Source organism: Giraffa tippelskirchi, chromosome 13 (genome assembly GCF_054371585.1).
Source record: "Giraffa tippelskirchi isolate mGirTip1 chromosome 13, T2T-mGirTip1v1.2.pri, whole genome shotgun sequence".
Classification (NCBI taxonomy): Eukaryota; Metazoa; Chordata; class Mammalia; order Artiodactyla; family Giraffidae; genus Giraffa; species Giraffa tippelskirchi.
The window spans coordinates 61,192,361-61,218,565 of record NC_137287.1 but is presented as its reverse complement, the minus strand read 5'-3'; the positions used below and the strand labels follow the sequence as shown (position 1 = coordinate 61,218,565).

The 26,205-nt window shown below is 48.9% G+C and overlaps 1 protein-coding gene across 7 annotated transcripts in view; it reads right to left on the bottom strand.

Annotated features, from left to right (window-relative positions):
* Window positions 1–758: 758 nt before the first annotated feature.
* CAMK1D (calcium/calmodulin dependent protein kinase ID) overlaps window positions 759–26,205 on the bottom strand; it is a 496,165-nt gene continuing 470,718 nt past the window's right edge. For 4 of the 7 annotated variants that reach the window (XM_081554101.1, XM_081554100.1, XM_081554105.1 and 1 more), the window contains 5 exons: window positions 17,132–17,244; window positions 15,408–15,486; window positions 9,783–9,870; window positions 8,751–8,868; window positions 759–6,460 (listed from right to left, as the gene is read on the bottom strand). In XM_081554101.1, the coding sequence (XP_081410227.1) occupies window positions 6,342–6,460; window positions 8,751–8,868; window positions 9,783–9,870; window positions 15,408–15,486; window positions 17,132–17,244 (517 nt within the window). In that variant the 3' untranslated portion in view covers window positions 759–6,341. Of the gene's footprint in view, window positions 6,461–8,746; window positions 8,869–9,782; window positions 9,871–15,407; window positions 15,487–17,131; window positions 17,245–26,205 lie in introns of all 7 variants that reach the window. The other 3 variants (XM_081554104.1, XM_081554107.1, XM_081554106.1) reach the window with 1 other exon arrangement.

Genomic DNA, 26,205 nt, shown 5'->3' with positions numbered 1-26,205 from the left:
CGACCTTGACTCTTTATTGGCTTTTGAGCGGAGAGCAGCCAGACCCCACTTTTGGCTACATGATCAGAAAAGACTCTTCCTCTGGGCATCGAGAATCCCCAGGCTGTGCCCAGGAGATGGACAGGTGTGGGCATGTGGGCAGGCACGTGAGATCAGAGAGGTTTTCCTGGAAATCAGTGTTGGCTTTTCCCGCAAACAACTCAAGAATATCTAGTTAGTGTGATCTAGGTTTCTGAGGGCTTCTGGGTCCACCTCCAGCCACCTTCTAAAGCAGCAAGGCAAAGGGGGAGCCGGAGAGCCCACCAGAAGCCTCAAAGCCAAGCTGTGCCTGTCCTGCCCCCATCCTTGGCAGGATTCCTGCACAGGATTCCTGCAGTGGTGATATAAAGTATTTGTGTTGTGCTCAGTCGCTTCAGTCATGTCCAACTCTTTGTGACTCCGTGAACCATAGCCCGCTGGGTTCCTCTGTCCACAGGATTCTCCATGCAAGAATACTGGAGTGGGTTGTCATGCCCTCCTCCAGAGGATCTTCCCTACTGAGGGATCAAACCCACGCCTCTTGTGTCTCCTGCATTTCAGGTGTATTCTTTACTGCTTGAGCCATCAGGTAAGCCCCATAAAATATTTAGGGGACCTTATGAATTTCCAGGGCCTCAATTCAACTCCTTCTTCAAATTCAAACTTTATAGAGAGGAGGAAAGAGAGCTGTTGAAACACTCCAATCTGGCTTCTTATGGAGGAAACAAACGACACTCATCTGAAGGTGATTAATTGTCTTTATTGGAGGAAAACAAGAAGTCATCAATCTCATCATCATTATGATAGAAATCTTGATATGTGTACATGATTGTCAAGGCAGAGAATCATTTGCTACACAGGCCCGTTAACAATTTTGCAGTGCCGCAAACCTATGTGGAGTAAACTTCTTGCAGAGTTTATTACATGCATGGAATAAATGCCCAGTTTCCCTTCTTTTGGACAAGCATGTTTTTATGGAAAAATTGAACCAATTACAAGCCTAGTAATAATAGACACAGGGACATTCCTGGGTTCAATGTCATAAGCTTTTGGAAAACATGCTCACTGTTGGGAGAGCTGCAAGAAGGACTATGACATTATTGCAGTGACCAGAGCCAATTTAGAAATTGTTCCAAATTTTATTCTGGACAGAATGTACCTTTTGTATTAATATCTTTCAACCTGAACATGGGGCTAAGATAAATGTTCTCTGAAACATGCTGCCTGTCTTGCAAAACAAAGATGCTGTTGCAAGGTTGTAGCATTTTTGTCACTATTTTTGTTTTTATAACATGTCAAGAGCCTGGCTGACAGCACTGCCCCAGCACCTCCTCCCTCAAGTGCAATGTTACCACCAGGGCCCAGGAACCTCAGTCTGTCCAGATTACGGTTTTTCTTTGAGAAGTAATTTATCCAGTGTTTGGCGCTTTTGAGTTCCTGGTGATATCTTATCTCTATGATGAAAGCCTCAACACTCCTTTCGTTTTCTTTTTTCCTGTCCATAAGAAAATAAAATCACCTCGAAGTAAAAGAAGTTGGTAAATCATCAGAAGACACAATCATCATATGAGAAGTTCCCTGGAGACCAAAAGGTTAAAAATGGATATGGTGAATGCAGAAGCGGCATTAGTACAAAGAGGGAAATGCAGTAGTCAGTCCCTTTGGTGTAGAGAGAGATACAGACACCAAGAAGCCATTCCACACTTTGTCCACGAAATCAGACCTGGCAGCCACATGCTGCAGGGTTGGCTGCCAAATGAACAGCCTTTGGGTTTGCAGAAGCAGAGGCCCCGGAGCCACAAGCGCGGCTGCTCCTGCTACAAGTGGCAGGGAAGGCAGGAGAGACTGATGCTCCTGCCCGTTGGATTTGGCCCAGAGCAGGAGGTGGGCCAGGTCGTGGCCAGCATGCAGGGCCAACTTCACAGTGGGGCTGGGCTCCTGTGCCTGTGCTGGGCTGCAGATCGCGATGCACTGGGACCACACTGAAGGTCAGGGCTGAAGGGGGTTGGGCCTCCTGCCTTCCTCTTTCTCGTCCCTGCCTTCTGGCCAATGTAGAAGTGTCAAGCAATCTCATTGGCAGGCTGGTTTTCTTGGCATCTCTGTGAATCAAGCTCTCCTTTTAGAAATCTGCCCAATTCACCCTTCCTATCTCAACTTTTTCAATTCTGAAAACCAACTGGAACACTCTTTGGCCAACTTGCAGCCCCAAACTAGGACCAGCCCCCTGTCCCTCGCAAAGAGTGGTGGGTTACAAACTGGTATATACATTTTTTTTAAAACAAACTGAACAGTGTTTGGTCTGGAATGTGTTTAAGGAAAAGGCCAACTCTGCAGAGCATAAGTGGACAGAACGGGAAGCAGTATTGTTTCAGAAGAACATGCAAAGGTTTCGTGCATCAGTTGATTCAGAGGACCTTCATTCCATTTGCCAGAAGTGATAGTGAGACCCTGGGAAAGGGCACATCTTATTTCTGCTTATGAAAATGGGAGGAACTGCCCTCTACTGGGCCTTGCTGTCCATTTTCGCAACCAGAGGAAGCCCAGAAGGGAGCTTGTGGAGACCATACAAAGTTGGGAAGTCCAAAGTGTTGCAGGCGAAACACAGAGGCCATAACCCTCCTTCTCCCGCCCTCAAACCTGGAGCAATGGTTCCAGGGTGGCTTCTCCAAGGTGAAGAATCAACACAGCCCAGGTTCTGGGTGGGTGAGGGGGCCATGGTGGCCAAAGCCTTAAAATACTGAGTTATCTCCACTGGGATACAGTCTTTTCTTTCTGTTTAAGATTACTCACAACACATAAAACCCCAGGGCATTCATCAAGCTGTCACTCCTCCAAAGAAAGGGTCAACCCCTTTCTTTGCAAGGAGGGTAACTTGCAATCCGTCCCTTTGTCCCTAGTGTTTTTGGCTGTCATTCTAAAGGAGGAGGTCTTTCTCTTCATAATCCACCCGCGTCTTCTGGACACCACAGGAGACAAATGAACAGGATGAGATTAGTGCTGGGTAGGTAGACTGAGCCGGGGAGACATGTGTCACATGCCTTTCACCAGCTCATGCTCCCTGAGTGCCAGAGACTTGCCTGGTCAGCTCTAAGCCCAACTGCCCAGTTCCCTGGACGCTACGCTCAGAGCCAGCTGAAGAGCTGGGACTTGCTCAAAAGTCTGTCAGGGCCACACTTGGGTGCACGCTCTCTGTTTCAGACAAATGCTAGGCTCTCTGATGGCCTCATGGATGAGATGAAGATCAGGGAAGTGAAGGAGAGAGAGACAGGCAGCTGAGGGCAAGACCATTCGAAGACACTCTTTCAAATAAGAAAAATAATCCACTTGCTCTGAGGAGGTGAAAAGACCAAATTGGTGGGGTGGGGGTGTGTTGGAAAGAAGTCTGTGATGAAGTCCACGGTCCATCCTCAGCCTAGCCACACGCACTGGCCTCGAGGCAATGTGTAAGCCAGGTGTCCCTATGAAAAGCTCAGTTTCTGTTGGTATAGCTTGATGTCAGTGAGGGTCCTAGGGCTCTGCCACTCCACTTGGCAGGTGTTACCAAAAAGCATATTCCGAGTTCTCTTCCTGTCTTGTAATCAAGTGTAAATAACACGGCTGAAAGAGAAACTCCGTTTTTTAACCACTAAGGCTCTCTGAGCAGAGAAGTTTTTCCATATGGGGCTTATTTTCTCCTCTTCCTAAAATAATGGGGAAAAAAACCTGAGTCTGGTGGCATCCAGACAGCAGAGATTCATCTGATGTCAAGTTCAACAGAGTCTACTTTTGGGCTGAAACAGTCACTATCTTCTTGCAGTTTGGTACTGAGACCTGATGTGCCCAACCATGGCCAAGAGCTGACCCCAAATCACAAAGAGGCACCTGCAACCTGCCCATCTTTCAGCTCTTCTGCACTTTTCAGGTAAGACATATTTTCAAACTAATTGCATAGAACATGCATCCCACACTTCAGCTCCACAAAATAATTTACCACCAATAAATCTGGCTTCACATGCTGCTTTCCAAGTGCAAATGACTGTGTAGTAGTGCACAGTTCAAGGAGCTGGTAACTATTTGGGCACACGTTCTAAGTATCAGATTCAGGCAAATTATCACCCTTCCTCCATAACAACTAAGTACTTCTCCTCTTATACTGTAGAAACTTGGATCTTCCATTACACTTCTTAGTAAGCAACATTCTACTAAAGTCCTGGGAGACATGCCTCAGTTTTCTGATTCTGTTTATAATATTCATGCTATTGTCCTCCAAATGAGGCAATACTTGCTTCTTAATTGGGTTTTCTGTCATTTTATAGACATTTTCAGGCTTTTTACAAATTTTGAAGAGTAACAGCTTGATTTCCACTCTGGATGCACGTGTGGCAGATGTCAAGTGGGATTCCTGTCAAGGGGCTGAGTGTCTGTGATGCAGTGGACATGGAGTGGACCAGATGCCTGTCTTCCCAGCGGCTCTTACACACACCTGCACCACCGTCCTGAAGGAGGCAGAATGCAGCTGTTGAGCCTCATAACACTGTGTGTGTGTGTGTGTGTGTTTGTGCTGAGGGGGCCATCACTGAACATTTGGCCTACACCCAGGCAAAGGTGTAGAAGTGACAAAGACAGCCTGACTAACAGGATCCACTGAGTCTGACTGTGCAGGAGAAGAGCATGAGGACAACAGCCAGGGAAGTCACGGGACCATCAAGAAGATATGCAGGGACCCACTGCGGCTCCAGGCTGACTGTGTGGATGCAGACTCAGGGCATCGTGTGGGCACGAGGGCTGAGGGAGGGCTTTTGCATCTGGCACCACCTGCTCACCTCTTCATGACAGCATCTTGGATGCCTCCTGGAGAAGCGCTTTGTCCTGGGTTTCACACTGTGCTTGCTCTATCCTTCACACCCGTCCACCACATGGGTGAACAACGTGGCCCAGTTTTCCTGGGACACTGCTGGTTTGAAAGTCTTATATCCTGGGAAATCCTTCAGTCCTGGGAAACCTGTGACCACTGGTGACCCCACCATCTCAGATCTTTGGTTTGGGGATTCCCTTCATCAGAGGGATGGCTTTGCATGCCAGCTGGGCCTGGCTGGGGTGGTCCCTGGTTGTCACTGCAGTGGTCAGTGTCCTACTGGCCGGGAAGGTCACCTCTCCTCACCACCTCACATCAATGGGGTCTTTTCCAAGGTCATTGCCCTGTCTTCCCCTCTCCAGATCCTCAACCTCTAATAACAGTGTAAACACTTGCAGAAACAACTGGTGTGAGCTGGAGGCTGTTCGCAGTTGTAAGATTAGAAATGCATTTTTAAAAAACAGAGAGATCAATTTTAAAACTGCATAGCTGGGCTTTCACATGCCACCCTCCTTTGTGAGAAAGGAGAGCTGTGTGAGAAATTTGCTCCAAACAAAATGGCATCGTGCTGTTTCTGTGTGGGAGGCTCTGAAATTTTTGCTGGGGGAGAGGGGTCATCTCCTTCATCATAAGTCTAGCCTTGCATCTTGAGGGAGCAGGCTTCTTCATTTCTGACTGCTGATGGCCAGAGGCCCCAGGGTCTCCAGTTGGAGAGGGCTTCGCTGGAGGAGCTGCCAGGCAAGGTTTTCTGCAGGTCCCCTCCCACGGGCTCCCCAACTCCCAGGGAGAAAACAGGCCTGCAGAAGAGGTGAGTTATCTTCTCAGAGAACTGCCTCTCCAAGGAAGAAAGGGAGACAAGGAGAAGGAATTGAAGTAAAGTGCACTCTTCACCTTGGAGACAGATTCTCAATCAATCCTCTATTAGAATTTTAAAAAATACTTTTAAATTCCCTTTGAAGGAAAAAAAAAATCTCTTAAAGGTTAACATAAAATTCTACTACCGACAAGCCAAAGATACAGGTCATGGAAGTAAGAAGTATAGCTTGAAAGGACACATTTCTTAAAAGGAAAAAAAAACAAACCCTAATACACAATATTTACCAATACTTAAATAATCCAGTTGAAACTTTTTTTTTGTCATGAATGAAAAAATACAACATAGATGGTTACCTCTACTGAGAAGAGTGGAAACAACAGGGCTTGGGTAGAGGAACTGAGAAAGTCCGTTCTGTTAGAGCTTTGCGAGATTCATATGTACAGCACCAGGTCCTATTAAGTCAGCTCCCTTGAGTCAGTACAGTTTGTGAGAAATGAACACTTCAGAATTGCAGTATAAAATATGGCCATAAAAAAACTGCTGTCTTCCAGTCCTGTGCAGGGAGGCGCACCATGCAAGGTGGGGTTGCTCTGGAGTGGCTGGTGGCGCTGGTGGCCCCCGGGGGCCCCTCTTCCCTGGCCCGGCCCCCCCGGGCCCCACCTCCGGGGCCAGTCACTTGCTTCCAGAGTGCACTGTCGTCACAGTGGTGGGCCTCGGTCTCCGATCCGCTCCCACTCCTGAGACCCCGGACGAAGAGGACATGAAACTACAGAGCGTGGAGGGTGTCAGACCTGCAGGGGGTCAGCAGACACAGGAAGTTCAAAGCTTTAGAAGAACATACTCACTCCCTCTTCCCATGGCAAGGGTTTGTTGGGGTGGGGGACAAACTTTGAGGCCCTTGATTCTAAATTTTTACCTACCCACAGGAAAACATCTGCAAGGGTCCAAAGTCTTCTTAGGGACTTGTCTTCCCTCCTTGCTTCCATATAACAATGACAACTGCGTTGTATTTGGATACATCATGGTTTAGCTACCACAACAGGAGGGCTTCCATTTACTGAGCATTTACTACATACTAGGCATCAGGCTAGATATTAAACACATGTCCAATGTGCGTGTGTGTATGCGTGCGTGCTAAGCTGCTTCAGTCATACCCGACTCTTTGCGACCTATGGACTGTAGCCCGCCAGGCTCCTCTGTCCATGGGATTCTCTGGGCAAGAATACTGGAGTGGGTTGCCATGTCCTCCTCCAAGGGATCTTCCCAACCCAGGGGTTGAACCTGCATCTTTTATGTCTCCTGCATTGGCAAGTGGGTTCTTTGCCACAAGCACTGCCTGAGAAGCCCACTGAATACATACTGTCCTCATAAGAACTGTTTATTTCTTACAACAGCGCTGGGAAAGCAGGGATTTTAAGAGTGAATCAAGAATGACCCCAGCTTTGTGTGTGTTCTAGACTCTTGGCTAAGAAGCATCTGTGACCCAGGGCACACTGAGCTAGTCCTGCATCAATCGGCAGCCCGCCAGTCTAGAACAATTCCTGACATGCTGCACCTCCAACGCTCCCCAGGCAGATGCTGGCATCAGAAATGTCCTGTTGTGGGATGATCTTAGCTGTGGCAGTGTACCCCCTACCTTCACCACCACGAACTCGTGAGCACGAACACATGGACACCGTAAAGTAAATGACTATGATGGCTTTGCTGTCAGAGCCACTGTCTGAATCTTCAAATAAACAATAGATTGTGGGGTTTTCTTTGACCGGAAGGTGGAAAGGATTTGTGCTGAAATGTAAATTGGGCCTAAAGCAGTGTGCAATTGTGTCAGGAGACGCTCAGTGGAGGTTTCCTGGGAGAACTTAAAGGCTGGACGTTCACAAATGAGATTTGAGGATTATTTAAAGACAAAGGGAACCGGTTTTTGAGGCAAACAGGAAGGAAGTGTCATGCCCAGGGTGAGACCAAGCTGAAGGGTTTCAACGAAGGAAATTCTGCAGTGCAGATGAGAGCTTCCCTGGTGGCTCAGAGGTAAAGAATCCGCTTGCCCATTCAGGACACACCTGAGTCGGGAAGATCCCCTGGAGTAGGAAGTGGCAACTCACACCAGTATTCTTGCCTGGGAAATCCCATGGACAGAAGATCCTGGCAGACTACAGTCCATGGGGTCACCAAAGAGTTGGACATGACTTGGTGACTAAACAACAACAAGCAGTGCAGATGAGCCCGTGGAAAAGCCTAGAGATTAAGGTGAACGTGTAGAGCGGGGATTGGGAGAGAAAAATAAGGAGGGTGTGCATGCGTCCTCGGTGATGTACTGCTCCACGCAAAGATGGAGGACAAGGAAACATTAGTACGGGTCGGCCAAAAATCTGGTTCAGGTGTTCTGTAACATCTTATGGAAAAACCTGAACCAACTTTTTGGCCAACCTAATATCTTTACTCTGATCACAAAGCCAACACACTTCAAATAAATTAGCTCAAATGATCATCAGTAAAATAATACATTTTAAAAGTCAGTGAGACCCAGGCTGACATGAGTCTCTGTCATTGGTCCCAAAGGGTGACACTCAGTGAGAAGCAAGTCAGATCATAAGGAGATGGATCAGAAAGTGTTGGCTCCGTCCACACACATGGCTGGGTGGGACTTGAGCCACTGATTTCTCATCTCGATGTGGAAATACTAGGACTTAGGGTTACATAAATATTAAATAATTAAATTCTTAAAATATTTTGAAAAACAGTGTACTAGAGTTGTTGGGAGTATTAATGAAATCGAGTAGTAACAGTGCCTGACACGCAGTAAAGTGAAAGTGTTAGTCGCTTACTTGTGTCCACCCCATGGCCTTCCATGGAATTCTCTGGCAAGAATACTGGAGTGGGTTGCCACTTCTTTCTCCAGGGGATCTTCCCAACCCAGGGATCGAACCAGGGTCTCCTGCATTGCAGGCAGATTTTTTACCATCTGAGTAACCAGGGAACCCTGATACATAGTAGGTACTCAGCAAACTACAGTCCCCTTTTCTCCCTACCAGATCTGTCTAAAACACCAGTTGGAAAGTTCTGTTTTTGCTACATACGCACAATCTTTTTGGCTGGCCAGACTGAGGCTGCTCGAAACACTTGCATTTGAACTGTCCAGGCTGCTGCCAAGATGTAGTTTTCTCATATGTCTCACGACGGCAGTGGCATTAAACGCTTGCTGAAATTTAAGAAAGAGGAAAAGCAGACAAAATATTTCAGCTAATTAGAAAAGCCTCAGGCTGTCTCCTATCATTTCTCTTGTTACCCTCAGCAGTTTAAACTTCTGAAAACGTTCTCATGATCCTCTAGAAAGGAAACTGATGTTGCCACTTCTTCCAAAAGTACATTCATCCTTTGACCCTCTCCCCCCATCAAAATACATTTTGGAGATGAAGACATAATAATACAAACTATAGAATAAATGTAAACCAATTCTCTCCATAATTTAGAAGTGACTTCTAAAATAAAAAGCATATTGTAATAATGCAGTACCTTAAAATCTTATTTTTAAGAGTTTTCATTTTCTGATTATTTGTGTTTTTGTCCTAAATAACAGCATTTCCTGTAAATAAAGTAGGTCAGTGGAATTATTATCTGCATAGTGTCTACTTGTTGGCTTGCATGGAAAAATAGCCAGCTCTTAATTACCCATGCTTATGAGGACACAGGCTAATGGTTTAAGTCCATCACATTTTTACTGGAATGTAGCGATAAGTTCAATTGAGATTTCCTGTTTCCATTTCCATTTTTATATCACTTTAATAAGAGTCAATTCCTCAAAGTTCCAGCAAAGTGAAGGAAGACAACAGGGATTTCTTCGGAAACTGCAAATGAGGAAGAGGCAGCAATATTGCTATTTCTGGACCACAGAAGGAAGATATTAAATCATACACTTTATCCTTCTCACACCATGATGCTCTCTTCAAGTTTTAATCTTTACTACTTAACATCAGCACCATTATTTGGGTGAGGTTCTGGGAATTTTCATCAGACCTCCTGGGTGAGAACAAGCTTTAGAAAGAAGCAGCCCTCCAGCCATAGGGCAGGTCTGAGTGATCAAATTCACTGGGAATGCAGGAAATAAGGACTTACTCTCCACTTGCTTTTGGCGAAGTTCTTCCGGATCTGGGCGCTGACCGACTCGTGGATGTTTTTGCTGAGGGCTGTGTCACCAGCGATCCTGAAACCAAGGCAAAGATACTTCTTCAAAAGGGTTTTGTAGGTGGCAGGGTGGCAGGGGGGCTGTGGGCTCTGACACAGGGTCCCATATTTTCTTGGCAAAGCCATGTCCTGTCCCCTTCCCCAGGTTTGCTAAGGGGGTGGCCTGTACCCTCACAGCTCTGGTTGGAATGTTCACAGTCCACCACCACCGCACTCTGAGCCCCGACCCACCTCCTCTCTGCACCCCTCCAGGCTTGGGCAGCACCTTCATGGTAGACTGCTCTGCCTGGCTACCCCTTCTCCCTTTGTCACCCCCATTCCCGCAACATCAGAGTCCACAAGGACTACACAACCTGAGCTCAGCTCCCCTCCCTTTCCCTCAGCTTTCTACCTGCTAGGCCTCACCCCTGAGGTTGTAAGCAAGTCCGCCACCTGGTCTGATCTCCCAGCTTCCTCCCACTGGCCCCTCTCCCTGGCATCTCCAGAGCCTCTGGTCCATGGACCACTCACCGCCCTGGGTCCACCGCTCCATTTTGACTCTATCCCGGCTAAGCTAAGTTCCGCCACGTACTACTCTTACTCCCACCCTCGGGGCCCCTTATCCACTCTGTGCTCGGTGACAGGGACCCCAGTCTCAGCTCAGCCCTGACTGGCACACCTTCTCCTGCATTTCTTTGAGACGTCCTCAGAACTGCAAGGACCACGGCCCCCTACATCCCTCACTGGGTCCCTGACATCACTGGGCAATCTTGATGTCGTTCCTGCTTAACCTTAGCTTTCTATTACAGGGAAGAAAGGCAGGCTTAGTCTTTACCTCCTACCCTCGGAGTCCCCCCTCATCCTATTACTTCCTCCCTCTGGTTTGTCACACCTCTTTTTCCTTTCTTCTCCACTTCCCTCCTCCCCGCCGGGTCCTCCAATCTGCTCTTACGCCTCCCTCTTTTCTCTGGGCTTGCAGTCTCCAGTCTCACCGATGACCTGGGGGTCTCTCCAGCCCATTCTTCTCCCTCACATCCTTAACCTCAATACCACCCTCACATTCGACCCCCACCCCCATTCTCTGGCAATCTCACAGGAAACTGTGTTTTGCTCTGTCTTTTCTGGGCTTGAATCCATCCATCCATCTTCCCTTTCTTTTAGCACCAAACTATTCAATTCTAAGCTGACTTCTGATGCTTCAGAAATAATTTCTTGGATTTCAGAAAAGTTAAGGGGTAGACAGATGCCAGGGACACTGACCATCCTTTCTGGCTGGAAGGTGACCTGTGGGTGAGGGAGTCGGCCAGGTCCCAGATTTAGATGACCTGGGACACAGGCCAGCCTGGACACAGACTGCTGAGTGCATTCACTTCAGGACATGAAAGGAAGAAACCACTACTGTATAAAATACACCTTCCCACCACCAGCCTTTCCCGTTAGAACTGAAAACATGGCTGGTGCACTCTGGAAGGGAAGTCTGTGTCAGGCTGGATCTAAGATTAGAATACAGTCTTATATCCCAGCTCAGCGCAAGACCCCCTCAAAAGACTCCTCTAGTTTTCCCAGCAGGGCTGAAAATACACAGCTCAGATGATGCTCAGAAATGAACCAAAGTCAGTGAGGTTTCCATTTCCTTTTCTGCCTTTTTTTTTCAGTGAAATACAGTCCCCATGGACTGTGGCCTGCCAGGCTGCTCCGTCCATGGGATTCTCCAGGCAAGAATACTAGAGTGGGTTGCCATTCCCTTCTCCAGGGGATCTTCCCGACCCAGGGATTGAACCCAGGTCTCCTGCATTGCAGGTGGATTTTTTACCATTTCAGCCACCAGGGAGGCTCTAGGTTTCCGTTTCCAACAACTGTCAATAGCCCCCTTTCCCCCGACACACATCAGTGAAGAGAAATATCTGAATGAGCAAACCCGAGGAAGCAGACATGTTATGAAGCCTCTTCTCCTGGAGGACTCATGTGCTTCCTACTGCACCTCTTGTAACAGCTACATCTTCAGAAAAGAACACCAATTCCAACTGTCGGTGGCCAGCTCTTTCTTGGAAACCCGGGGAAGAAGTGGCCGGAAAGATAGAACTCCTCGGACTGAGCACTGCTACAAGGCAGAGTCCCCTCCAAACCAAACAGGGCGGGTGGGGGTGTCAGGGAGACGCCCTTCCCTGTGGGTGAGCACAGCAGAGAGGGGAGGAAAATGCAAACCTTCAGTTGTTCTAGTAAAGTCCTATACTCACTTCCCAAAATGCCCAGGCGTGCTGCCACTGGCGAAGGACCCAGCAGGACAGACAGCGGCCCAGAGACCCCTGTTAAACACCTGGCTTGGAGATGAAGCCACCTCGGCTCATGACAGCTCACCACCTTCCTCAAACAGGCATCACTCCCAGCAGCCAGGAAGTTCCCAAGGATAACATGGAATGCTCAGCGCTCCCAGCTTCAGTATCGTTCACCAGCAAAACCAGAGGCACAGAATCTAGAAGAGACCTGGGACGTCACCTTGATTGTCCTAGAAACTGAACAACACCTCAGATACAGAAGAATTTCCTGATGATTCTGTACACACATGAAAAGCTACAGGCACCTCTATTTCATCCAGGTCTCTGACTCTCTCTTGCTTCCCAGTTTTTGCCTCTAGACTAACAACGGAGATGCCATTTTACACCAATCACGCTCTGTCAGGTCTGTCTGGCTCTTTCTCTCCACACACAGATCATCAAATTCCTCTCCTCACCTTTTGGTGCTTTGATATTTTGTATACGTCTATTCTGGGCTTCGCAGGTGGTTCAATGATAAAGAATCCACCTGCCAGTGCAGGAGACACAGGTTCAATCCTTGGGTTGGGAAGATCCCCTGGAGAAGGAAATGCAACCCGCTCCAGTATTCTTGCCTGAGAAATCCCATGGACAGAGGAGCCTGGCGGGCTACAGTCCATGGAGTTGCAAAGGAGTCAGACACAACCTAGCAATTAAAAAATAACAACAACACAGTCTGTTCTATTAGTACCTACACAGCTCTGATTGTGCGTTTTTCTAACCACTTGCTCAAGACAGGCTTGGTGATGCCTAGTGTGTCTCCCAGACCCCTGGGATCCTTCCCAGTTCCTGTGGTTACTGCAGCTCCGTGGCTCGAAGCCCCGGGGAGGGGAGGGGTCTCCATGAACACTGAGGAGAGGGCTTCAGATGTCCCCTGGCTGGGCCAACACAACAACGTCCCCCGGGGAGGGCCAACTGCTGTTGCCATGGGGACTGGCTGAGTGTCACCTGGGGTCACCTGAGGTCACCTGCTGACCCCCAGGATCATCTCTGTGGTTTGCTTGTCACTGAAACTGGAGGCAGAGACTCAGAACAATCCAAATGAGGTAAACAAACCTCATCAAGGTGCTTCCCTGTCACTGGGACATCCTGCCATTGCCTGCTCTTTGGCCATCAGCCAGCAGTCGGTTGGCTCCCGACCATCCATCACCCAGAGGAAGGCGAGGTCTCCCGTGCGGGGCTGGGGAACATATGCTGAGATGGGCTGACTGCCCTCTGCAAGGACAGCTTGGAGAGGAGCCCTGTCCTGCCTGGAGGGGTCTGTTTTGAGGGGAGGCCCTGCCCTAGCCAAGCCAACCAGCCTTGGCTCAGTTGGAAGAGCAAGTGCAGAGTGAGAGATGATGCTCTCCAGGTGTCAGCCATGTACTGGGACCACGGTCTCCAGAATGGGGATGCTGGTAAGGCCATGTCTCACATCCTGCAAGCTCTCAGCTGAACCCGTGTTTTCAGGTTGCCTGGGCAGCTTTACATACGAGAAACAGGTATATCGTAAATGCAGGCAAGCAGGGTGTTTCCAGAATGCCTGAGTCAAACCATTTGTCTTTACCATTTTCTGACACTTGACCTTCTGGGAATTCTGAAATGCGCAGTAAGAATGATAAAACATGGGGGAAAAAAACCCACCTCTGAAGTAAGGAGGCATTTATTTGTGTAGCTCACATGCCAATACCTCTCAATGTGACCCAGGCTGATGACCCCGAAGTCATCTCAGACTTGACCTCTTTCCTGAGCTCCAGACTCATTCTGCAGAGCACCCACCAGAACAGATCTGCATCAAGACGACACAGCACCCTCCTCGTTCTCTTTCACTCCAGCCCGCCTGTTCCCCTAACACAGTATCTTCCCAGCCACTTGAACTGGACAATCTGGAATAACCTCACCGCTTCCACAGGTTAGCCAGGGACTCATAGCTTCCCCACCCCCAGCCTGTCTCCGCCCCCTCCCTTCATTCCTGGGACACTGGGTAGACCACCACCACCCTCCTGGGGCCAGCCCTCTCCACATGACTTCTCTGCCCCTCCTGGTACCTCCCATGCCTAGTCCCCAATCTTGCTGCCAGGCTGAGGTTTTGAAAATGCAAATTTGATCACTCAGCTTAAAACCTGTCTGGGGTCCCCATTGCTCCAAAGCAAAAGAATTCCAATAGATTGGAGATTATTAGGTACTCTTCTTCACATGGATTATCTCATTTGCTCCCTTGAAAATCCCTCTAGGATACATACCACTGTTATTTCCCATCTCAGAGCCACAGGTGGGGCCCAAAGGTTAAGGAGCTGGCTCACACAGCACAGCCCAAATCCAGGACTGGGGTCCACCAGGCCCAGCTGGAGCTCACGCCAGAACCTGCTGGGTCTCTCCTTTCCAGTCTCGTCTCTCAGTTCTCCCCCTGTCCACTCTCACCAAACGCTGCAGCTTCATGGGCGGGTATACAGTGTAAGCCCCCAGGCCTGGCCCAGGAGGCTCACGCAGCCTGGAATCCCTGCCCCACCCTAGGTGGCCTGATGACAGCCTTTTCATAGCACAAGGCAGGCATCTCTGTGAAGTCCCGCTTGATTCTCAGCCCTGCTTTGCCCCTCTGCCAACATCAACGGTCTGCACATTGTACTGGCTATTTTACTACTCCTGGTCTTTGTCTAAAAAAGGAGGCTCATGGTGCTTTAATAAGAGCTTAATGACGCATTTGCTACGTGCCAGATGTGCTAAACCTTCTATTTGTGCACGTGATCTCAGACATCGCTTACATCGACCCCCAAAACTAGGTATCATCATCCTCACTTGAAAGATGAGAAAATTAAGGCTCAGAGAAGTATAAACCCAAAGTCACTGGGTTCAACCCTAGTAAGTGGCACAGAAACAAGGTGGCTTCCGGGCACTGCAGGAAATGTGGTCCAGGATGTCGTAAACTATCAGTTCATCCCCCTGGAGGCAAAGAAACACTAACTTGAAAAGCATCTTAAAAGAAAAAGAACATATAACCTCAATCCACTTACTGGCTGAGTAATAAGCTCAAGGAGTAAAACTCCGCTCTTAAAGCCTCCTTGGGGGATTACCTTCAATAAAAACGAGCCTAAAATATTTCACATGAAGTGAAAAAGCTACAGCTCTTTCTTGTGCATCTGTCATCAGTGCCTTCAGAGACCATGTCCTCCAAGGCTGGCTTGGGGAAAGGGAGAAAGCCGCTGGCCAGATGGGACGCCAAGCCTCACCCGTGGTTTTCGCAGTGGAGACCCAGCCGACTGGCTCCTCGAGTGGGTGATATTCTTACCATGGGTGCCGAGCTGCCTGCTCGCACGTGTATCTTTTATTCGGATCTTTCTCCATCAGGTTCCGAATGAAGTCTTTTGCTGTTCAAAAAGAAGGAGTAAGGAGAGGAATCAGTGTGTGGCCTGAGATATGACAGTAAGATACCAGTGAGTCTTTGGGAGTATCAAGGGTACCATGACAAATATGAGACCAGCCTTCCACAGCCACTAGGGAGCTGGGACAAAAGGCAGGCGGTACCAGCATTTGGGGAAAAGAGAAGCAGAGATCTGAGGTTCTGAGTGGTGATGCAGTGAACGAGGAGGCAGCTGAGCGTGGCCTGGGACCCTCCTTCCTGGCCCTGAGTCCCTTCCTGCTGGCAGGCAGCTAGTGGCACCTGTGGTCCAGGGAAGAGACGAACAATCTTTGTCACCAGGTGCCTCTCACTCAGCTCACCACTGCCTCAGGAAGCTGTTTCGTTGACGTCTTCTTCATGTGAAGACATCACTGATTCAACAAAATCACCCAAGCACCCACCAGGCTCCCCAGGGCTTGGGCCAAGGCTGTGGACACACAGCCTGCTGGAAGCGCCCCCTGCAGCCCCCGTGGATGATGACAAACAGCGAGCAGGAAGGGTGCCCTGGTGGGGAGGAGGAACTGCTTGGAGGCCCAGGAGTGGGTGTGAGCCAGAGCAGGGCCCTGAGAGCATGGGGTGGGGGAGGGGCTGGGTCCCAGAACCGGGAGGTGACATGTGCCAGGGGGGGAAGTCTGTCACCTCGTGGGCCCAGCAGCTCACTACCCACAGGACTTCTGGGGGACAGCTGTGTCCTTCCCAGCTCAGAAGTAAACTAGTCCCCATGCAGCTCTTTCTTGAAAGCCTTGGAAAACCACAGTCCCATCCCAGGTTTTAGAAGACTAAGGAAGAAAGTAGGGCATTTCCAGTTAGGAGGAAACAATGCAAATAATACAATGTGATATTTGAGTAGGTGGTTCATTATTTCATTTGATTCTTATACCACCTGCCAGAGTGGGGGGAGTAGTGTCACCACCCTCCCTCATCTGTTAGGAAGGAAGGTGAGGTTAGAGACATTTGATCTGCTCTTGTGGGCCTTGCGTTTGATTTTTCTCCAAGGGAGAAATAGTGAACTTCCCTGAGAATGCTTCCTGTGGCACAGTAGCTGAGATGAGGGCTCTGGCTTGAAGGCATGGGTTCAAACCCCAGCTCTTTCACTTACTACCTATGTGGCTTCAGTCAGGTTATTTCACCTTCAGTTTCCTTATCTGTCAAATGGGGCTAATAGGACTCCCCACCTGACAGGTTGTCCTGTCCTGAGGACTGGGTGAGCTAGCACACATCTGGAGCTTACGGTTCTTAGCACACAGTAAGCGCTCAATAAACACGAGCTAACACCGTCTCCTGGAGTTTATGAGTTTGCGTAAACTCCGGAAGGTGGTGAAGGACAGGGAAGCCTGGCATGCTGCGGTCCATGGGGTTGCGAAGAGTCGGACATGACTGAGTGGGTAAACAACAACAAACACTGTCTCCGTCCAGAGCACCCAGAGCAGGGTATGGCCGAGCAGTGGAGGAGTGAGTCCCTGCCCCCAGTCTGGCTCAGGACACGTGGCCCAAGCCTCTCCTCGCATCACAAGTCAATTCAAAGTGTGTAGCTCAGGACCATTCTGAGCCCCCAGGGCCTGTCGGAGATGCAGGTGGTCAGGGCATGGGGGTTCCCAAGCCATGAGACCTACCCGAGTCGGAGATGTCATCCCAGTAGGGGGAGTCGAACTCATATTCCGCCTTGAGGATCTGCTCAAAGAGCTTGGAGTCGTTTTCGTCATAGAAAGGAGGGTAGCCGCAGAGCCTGGAAGACAAGAAGGCGTGAGGATCTGAACTGGCTGTGGCTCGATGTCCTGCCAGGAGGAAGAGCTGTCTTCGCTCGAGTGGAGCTACCTGCATAGCATGTGCTGCAGACACAATCTCAGCCAAGAATCCGAACCTTCCGTGGGTTCACGTGGTGCAGAAGTAAAACTGATTTCACAGGCAGCAAAAAGGGTTAACCCAGGTGGTGACAGGGGGTGAACATGTACACCGAGTTCATCTTAAATGTTACTGATCTTACTCCCCGTGATATCATCCCCAGTAGAAGACAGGTTAAGGAAACAAACAGAATGTATGTTTCGTGTACTCCATAGAGAGCTTCCCTGGTGACTCAGCAGTAAAGAATCTGCCTTCAATGCAGGAGATGCAGGTTCGATTCCTGGGTTGGAAACGTCCCTTGGAGGAGGGTATGGCAACCCACTCCAGTATTCTTGCCTGGAAATCTCATGGACAGAAGAGCCTGGTGGGCTACAGTCCACGGGACTGCAAAAGAGTTGGACATGACTTAGGGACTAAAATAACAACAAATACATTTTAGAACCCTTCCAGGTTCACTTGATTTAATCAGAGCAAAAAAGGGAAATTTTACAAACCTGAGGAACCAAGTTGCCGTAAGTGGCCCCAAAATGCACAGTTTTACCCTACCACACCCAACCTGGGTATCTGAATGGTTACAGTTTCTCCCATTAACATGCAATAAGCAGAAGTTGACATAAGTTATAATACCATGACCTTTTTATCAACGAACCCTTAAAGTTGAATTTTCAAAGATAATCTGGGAATTCCCTGGAGGTCCAGTGGTTAGGACTTGGAGCTTTCACTGCAGTGGGCCTGGGTTCCATTTCTGATCAGGGAACTAAGATCCCACAAGTTATGAGGGGCAGGCAGTCAAAAAAAAAATCATTTAGGATGTTGGTGGAGAAAACTTCTAGTTCTGGAGGTACTGACAGTCACAATAGGGAATTTTTATTAAATATCCCTAATGCAACTCGTGCCATGAAACTGTGGGTTCTCCCTCCCAGGTCTGCTACCAGCTCTGACGTGACCTTCACCACTAATAGGCCAGTGATACATTTTCTGGACCAAGATGTCCTCATCTAAACACAAAGAGGCCAGATTGGAAAATTCCTAACATTCTTGCTGGCTTTAAGACGCTGTGGCTCTGTGCCTCCTTCTCCCGATTTGTTTGGCTGGGTCTGCGTGCGTGCATTCTAAGTTGCTTCAGTCACGTTAGACTCTTTGTGGTCACATTAGACTCTTTGCGACCCCATGGAATATAGCCCGCCAGGCTCCTCTGTCCATGGGATTCTCCAGGCAAGAATACTGGAGTGGGTTGCCATGGCCTCCCCAGGAGATCTTCCTGACCCAGGGATCGAACCCTTGTCTCCGGCATCTCCTGCATTGGCAGGTGGGTTCTTTACTGCTAGAGCCACCTGTGAAGCCCTTGACTGGCTGGGAGGCCAAGGGAAAGATCTGGTCCATGCTTGAGGCCTGGGGCGGACCGGTGGCGGCGGCGGGGGGGGATGGAGTAGACAGGGGCAGGCCCTGGTTGGGTCTGGACATCGGAAAGGGGTGAGATTTAGGCTGTGACTGTGATGGACAAAGCAGAGGGCAAGGCTGGATTCCAGAAGGCCGGGCAAAAAGCTGGATGGCACAGAACTTGGTTCGGGGCCTGAGACAACCCCCAGGGCGGCAGCAGCCACCGTGAGAGAGTCCTGCCCCCAGACGAGCCCGGAATCTTCCCACGCAGTCCAGTGTTGTTCAAAGCACAGCTACGGCCCAGAGACCAGTTTAATGTGAACAAGCGAACAGGCATCAACAGGTTCTAGGCCTTTGAGGGATTGAGGCTGTCGGCAAGTAAGAAATTTAATAAAGGTCCAAAGCACAGCTTTCAGTACATTTTTTCAGCCGCTCCTGCACTCTGCACAGCCTCACTGCCTCTGCTGTATAGGGGAAGGGCTGACGACACTTTTAAACGCTGTGAGACATTCTGTGGGCCGATAAGATTCAAAACCATCTCTCCCTACAGGGTTGGTTTAGGGGCTAAGAGCCTGGAAAATTTCATTTTTAAAGATTTGCTGCTTTTGGCAAAATGAGTGAGAGACAGAGCTTCTGAAACCACGAAGCCCATATTTCACTGCCCAGGAAAGCCTGGGGCTGAGAGACGGACGCAGAAATGTTTCCCATAACAAGGATTTAGGGTAAATGAAATGTGCATATTAGGAAAAGCAGACAAAGCGAAATGTTAGTTTGTCCTAGAAAACAACGAAATTGTAGATACGTGAGGTTTCTGTTTGTTAACAACAGTGTGTTTTATTTTACAGTTCGGCTTTCAAGGGAAAAAAATCTTTAAGAAAATTTCAAGAAAGATTTATTCTTCATGTGCCAATTTTCTTAAAGTAATCCGATTTCTTTTGGTTTTAGCTGTTTTGGGGGAGGGGAAGGTATAGAATACTGTTTGTGTTTCGGTACTGAGGACGGAGGGCTTCCCTGATAGCTCAGTTGGTAAAGAATCCGCCTGCAACGCAGGAGACTCCAGTTTGATTCCTGGGTCAGGAAGATCAGATGGAGAAGGGATAGGCTACCCACTCCATGATTCTTGGGCTTCCCTGGTGGCTCAGCTGGTAAAGAATCCACCTGCAATGTGGGAGATCTGGGTTCGATCCCTGGGTTGGGAAGATCCCCTGGAGAAGGAAAGGTTACCCACTCCAGTATTCTGGCCTAGAAAATTCCATGGACTGAACAGTCCATGGGGTCGCAAAGAGTCGGACACGACTGAGCGACTTTCACTTTCACTGAGAATGGAAAGAAAGGAAATGAATGGAGCTTGGGGACTAAATTAAAATTATGAAAGATTTTAACACGGGGATTGAAACAGAACAGAAGGGCGAGGAGAGGTTGTAAAATATTCCTCAGACCTAGAAACTTCACAGGGCTCCCAGGCGAGGCTATTTCATGAGTGGTTTGTGTGGCAGGTTCAATTAGCAGAAATGACAACTCTGAGATGTTTCTATCTCCATATACAGGATGCTGACTTCCACAGTCCTGGGCCTGCCCATTTGCAGGTTTCATTTTCATCTCTGTGTTCACGTTTTACATATCAAACCAGCTAAATAATCTACAGATTGATAGGTTCTCAATGACAATAAAGCCATTCCCAATTGTTCTAGGCCAAAAAGCCCGCGGTTCAGAATAACTTCTGAACTCGTCCACAACAGACGGTTCCCCCCAGTGCCAGCAACCCGGCTCCACCAGCTCTTTCCTCACGTCCATTCCAGCCTCGGAGGGCCTTCCAGGGAGCATGCTTACCCCTCCTGTCTTCCCTCTGCTACTCAGTCTGTCGTCTCATCTCCTCTGGCACACTTACACACACACTGGGTTCTAATGTAGCCTCAGCCGAACACTTATTTGGGGTCAAAAGTCCCACCAAGCGCTTTGCTCAACTGTCTCACTTAAACCTCACTCCGCCAGGAGGGGTGCGTCTGACACCCTGCCTGGACCTGCAGAGCCACCCTCCACTCCTGGACCTTCAGAGCCACCTTCCACTCCGCTCCGTCCCCGGGAGGCTGGCCTGTATGGAGGGTTGCTGAGGGTAGAATTCTCTGACATCTGCTGGGGGTCAGCCAGTGGGGACCCCAGGGGAGATGAGGGAGGAAGGAGGAGGTCAGGGCAGGGTGAGGCCCTGGCCCCTTCCATCTGAGACTCAGGCCGGTTACACCCCTGTGCCCAGGGCAGTGCTGCTCCCAGGGAGGGGGCTCTACCAGCCTCTCCCTTGGGTGGGGTAACTGCTTCCTCCCTCCCTGATCACTGAGGGTCTAAGGGCAATTATGGCTCAGCTGCTGTCAGTCTCAAGGTCATGGTGCTATTCCTTGTGGTCCCTTCACACCAGAGCCCTGTATACAGTCCCTCGTATAATTCTCATTTTAAAGGCAGAGAAACTAACTTGCAGCGAAGTCGGGACACGAGCCCTGTCTGATTCCGGGTCTGTGTTCTTAACTGTCTTGCTTGTTCACTAAAGAGAAGGAGGCTTGAGAACTGAACCTTAGGTTTCAGTCTTGACTTTGAATTCTCTCTGCAGGCCCTTTCCTTTGCCCACTGGCCCCTACAACTGCAAATAGAGCCCAGCCACTGGACCCGACTTCCCCATTTCCCAGACACCGGGTCTAGCTGCTAAGATGCTTAGGGTTGGTGTGCAGTCCACTGAGCACTTTTTATTTCTGGACCAAAGTGAAGGTCTGCACTCTACCTGGGCTGCCCTCCCCTGGCCCTTTCCACCAACTGGCACATCCCAGCTAGGGTGTTACTAGGAAGACCAGCCCTCTGTTGCTGGGCAGTGTGGGTGCCCCGCTCTGTGTTCCCATGGCAACACACAGAGCTCCATGGTGACCCTTCCTACACGGCACGCTGCCCTGACCTGTCTACACCCGCCTCAAGGCAGAACCATGTCTCATGTTTTACTTTCTTCTTGGATTTCCAGTGCCCAGCTCAGGGTCTACCTATGGCAGCTTCTGAGTCAATGTTTGGATGAACAAACATGCTCTTGAACAGAGGGTTTCACCGCTGGCTGCTGAGCTCTTCGGCTGGGCTCTGAAAGAGAGACAAGAATGAAGGAAGCAGGCAGGCGCGCCCACCGCTGCACAGCCCAGGGCGCTGTCACAGTCCTCGCTCACCCCAGCTCCTCCCTCCTGTACACCACCCTCCAGGAAGGTGGTAAAACAACCAAGTTTGGTGCCACTGACAGACATTCCAGAAGAACCCAGGGAGCAAGGCCACGTGTTGGGAGCAACATGGCCTCTGTTTGTAGAGAGAATGTATTGGGTTACCTAAAATGCCACTACCATTTTGTGGACGAGTCTCATGAAGGAGGAAGTTTTCCATGAAGAGGGCTGTTAACATAAATGAAAGTGAAAATCACCACGGCCAACCATGGCTGGTCCAGCAAGGCACAATTATTCTTGGAAAATGAAATGATGTGATAGTGTTAGAGCCTCCACTGAGCGGTCCCCAGACTTGACTGCAGTAATTGTGCTACATTAAGGGATGTTCCACCTCCTCCTTTGCTCTTGGACAAAGCAGTGTCCCTACAAAAATGGATGCCTGCTGAAAAGACTTCCAGATAATGATCAGTTGTTACCTCTTTCCCCTTTTATGTAACTTTACTGTCATAAGCCACTGCAGCCTTCTAACTTCTTGCATATTTCTTAGACCTGATTTAAGGTTCTGCTTTTCCTTATTGACTTTTGGTTTGAGAGACAGACACAGAGAAGACAGGAAGGAGCTGGTATCAGAAGTAGTGACAGGCAATGAGTTATTACACTTGTACCTGTTAGGATGGTTATTATCAACAAAGAAAATAATAAAAGTTAACAAGTCTTAGGATGTGGAGAAAATGGAACCCTTGTGCACTGTTGGTGAGAATGCAAAATGGTGCAGCCACTACGGAAAATGATACGTATGTTTTTCAAAATATTAAAAATGGAACCACCACGTGATCCAGCAATCCTTCTGGATATATTCCCAAAGGAGATGACATCAGTGCCATGAAGAGATATATGTGCTCCTGTGTTCACTGTGGCATGGCCAAGATGTGAAAACAATCTGTGTCCACTGATGGATAAATGGATAAAGGTGGCTTGGTGGTAAAGAATCCACCTGCCAAGTGGGAGACATGGATTTGATCCCTGGGTCAGGAAGATCCCCTGGAGAAGGAAACGGCAACCCACTGCAGTACTCTTGCCTGGAAAATTCCAAGGACAGAGTAGCCTGACAGGCTACAATTCATGGGGTCGAAAAAGAATCAGACAGGACTTGGTGACTTAGCACAGAGAACAGAGGAGCCATGTGGGCAACTGACTTTGTAGCTGTGTGGAGGGTGGGCTTGAAGCAGGAAGACAAGTAAGCCGCTGTGAGCAGACAAGGGAAGGACCGGAGGGCACAGGCAGTTGTAGCGGTTGGGGAAATGGATTCCAAAAGGAGTCTGGAGGGAAAAACAGGAAGATGAGGTGATTAGCTATGGAGAAAGCAAAGGCCAGGATGCCTCCCAGGTCTCCAGCGTGGACCACAGGGGCTGCCATCAACCATGGTGGAGAACACGGAGGGGAAGGGGCCAGAGACAGCCCTGACGCGTCACCACAGCACCTGGCAAGTCCAACCTCTCTGTTCAATGGACACAGCTCTCCTCAGGGAAGCAGCTCTGGGCAGCTGTGTCCTTACAGTTAGGAGATCAACACCTAATGTCCTACCCCAGCCTGCCTTCTAGAAAGACAGGTGGCCCATCAGTGGGAGAGAGGGATCTAGAAAAGTGAACCCGAGTCTTTGCTGAACCAAACCCCAATAAGGTCACAGCCGGTAGTCCTGGTTCAGCACTTGGCTCCCCTGCACTGCTGCAGCAGGTACAGAAGATAGAAAAGCTGCCGTTCAGACCCTGGAGCTCAGGGCTGTGCAGAAGTTTCAGCCTGCCTCTCTTACCCAGTGTAGCTGGGAAAGCAAGTAACACATACAAGCAAATCTTCTGAGCAGCTGAAATGTGCCTCCTGGGCTTCCCTGGTGGCTCAGCTGGTTAAGAATCCACCTGCAATGAGGGAGACCTGGGTCGATCCCTGGGTTGGGAAGATCCCCTGGAGGAGGGCATGGCAACCTACTCCAGTATTCTTCCCTGGAGAATTCCCATGGACAGAGGAGCCTGGCAGGCTACAGCCCATGGGGTTGCAAAGAGTCAGTCATGACTGAGCGACTAACACATAGCACAAGTGCCCAAACATACTGCAAATATTTTACATAAAAAGCCTCTGAGTGCAGCAGTCCACACTACAACTGAGTCAGCATCTGGAAACCCGGAACGTGCCCTTTAGTCTAACTGGAGGAAAAGTGTGAAGACGAAGAGATGAGTGACTTTGCAAGTCCTGTACCCTGAGAGCTGACTTTGCTTTCAGAGGCATTTCATGGTGCGGCTTCCTCAGCCTGGGATTCAGAGGGATAAAAGACACAGATTCAAATTCTGGCTCCAGCAAGGCCTGGTAGAGTGACTTTGGGGAAATTATGTATTGTCTCCCAGTCTTAAGTTCTTTTGTAAAATGACGAAAACAGGACCCATGTTATAAGAGATATTATAACATACATCACATACATTGTATAATAATCTGTATTACATATAACACACAGATAGGTGAATGGATGAATAGAGGTAAAAGATATAACATAGGAAAGCGCCCATCACATCGCAATTAAATGCCAGCTCTCCACCCTCATCTCCCCTTATTTGTCTCTTTTCTATCCCACCAGCTCCATCTAACTTTTCAGCTTCCCTCTGCTGAAATATTGTGCAGTGAGACCCCGCTCACCATCAGGAAGACCCAAGGGAGTGGGAGAGAGGAACAGATGAGTCTGAAGGGACTCAGTCCAGTGCTCTACCCTCTAAATGTGGAAACAGAGCAACATAATTAAAAATTTTGTACCAAGTCTCAGAATCATTCATGACTGACCGTACATCCTGACCTCAGCTTCTACGCTGCTCTGGAAGCGAAGGAGAGAGAAGCTACCTCTAGTCATGACGTTATGTGATGGATGCGCGGACAGGATGTCCTGGAGACTCGCTTTTCAACCTTGATCTTCGAGGACCAGTATTTCCAAGCATTTTACCTCAATTCTAGGAAGTTGCTCAAGCTTCCCTGAGAACACTCACTCAAAGGCATATTAGTGAAGAAAGTATTTTTATGCAATTGATGCTTTCAAACTGTGGTGCTCGAGCAGACTCTTGAGAGCTCCTTGGACAGCAAGGAGATCAAACCAGTCAATCCTACAGGAAATCAATCTTGAATACTCACTGGAAGGACTGATGCTGAAGCTCCAATACTTTGGCCACCTGATTTGAACAGCCAAGTCTTTAGAAAAGACCCTGATGCTGGTAAAGATTGAAGGCAGGAGGAGAAGGGAACGACAGACAAGATGGCTGGATGGCATCACTGACTCAATGGACATGAGTTTGAGCAAATTCCAGCAGGTGGTGAAGGACAGGGAAGCCTGGCGTGCGTCCATGGGGTCACAAAGAGTCTGGCATCACTTAGCAACTGAACAACAACAGTGCAACTGGGCGAAACAGCAAACTTCTATGTATATTGCAAACCAGAGAAACTGAGTAGGGCCAACCCAGGCCCAGTGGGTCTCTGAAAAACACTTGAAAACTCAATCAAACCTGGGCATTCCTCCTCTGGACAGCAGAGTCTGTTGGATGTGAAACAACCACTGGGCAGCCACCAGTTGGCCCTTCGTCTTGGCTGTCTGTGAGATTCAACAAGTGTTTACTGGATGAATGTCTGGAACACATACTAAGGAATCTGAGTTCTATTCCTCTTACTCTGGTTAATAGGACAGATTTTTTAAAATAATAAAATAAAGCAAAGCTTTTTAAGCTGTCAAATCTCTGGTGCTTAGTTGCAAGGCTCACTTAGCAAAATAGATTTCAGCACATTATTCGGATTTGTAGACCAGAATGACCAGTAAGACCTGAATGTTTACAAAGATGTAATGCAATTACTTCAGCAACTGGAGATTTGCTTATGTGCACGCCAGAGCTTCCTCCTTGCAAACCTGAAAGGGACAAGGGAAGGTTCGCGTTTTAGAACTATGTACAGGCTGACTTCAGCAAAGTACCCTTGGTGGAATGCAATGGCCATTGCCCCTGTGATTTGGTTAATACTTTGAAAGCTGAGAAGGTGGAAGCTGATCTGGGAAAGCTTTGCTGCTGCTGCTGCTGCTAAGTCGCTTCAGTTGTGTCTGACTCTGTGCGATCCCATAGATGGCAGCCCACCAGGCTCCACCATCCCTGGGATTCTCCAGGCAAGAACACTGGAGTGGGTTGCCATTTCCTTCTCCAATGCATGAGAGTACTAGAGGAGGAAAAAAAGGGACACTAGAGGAGAGATGGGACACACATCCCTTAGAAAGT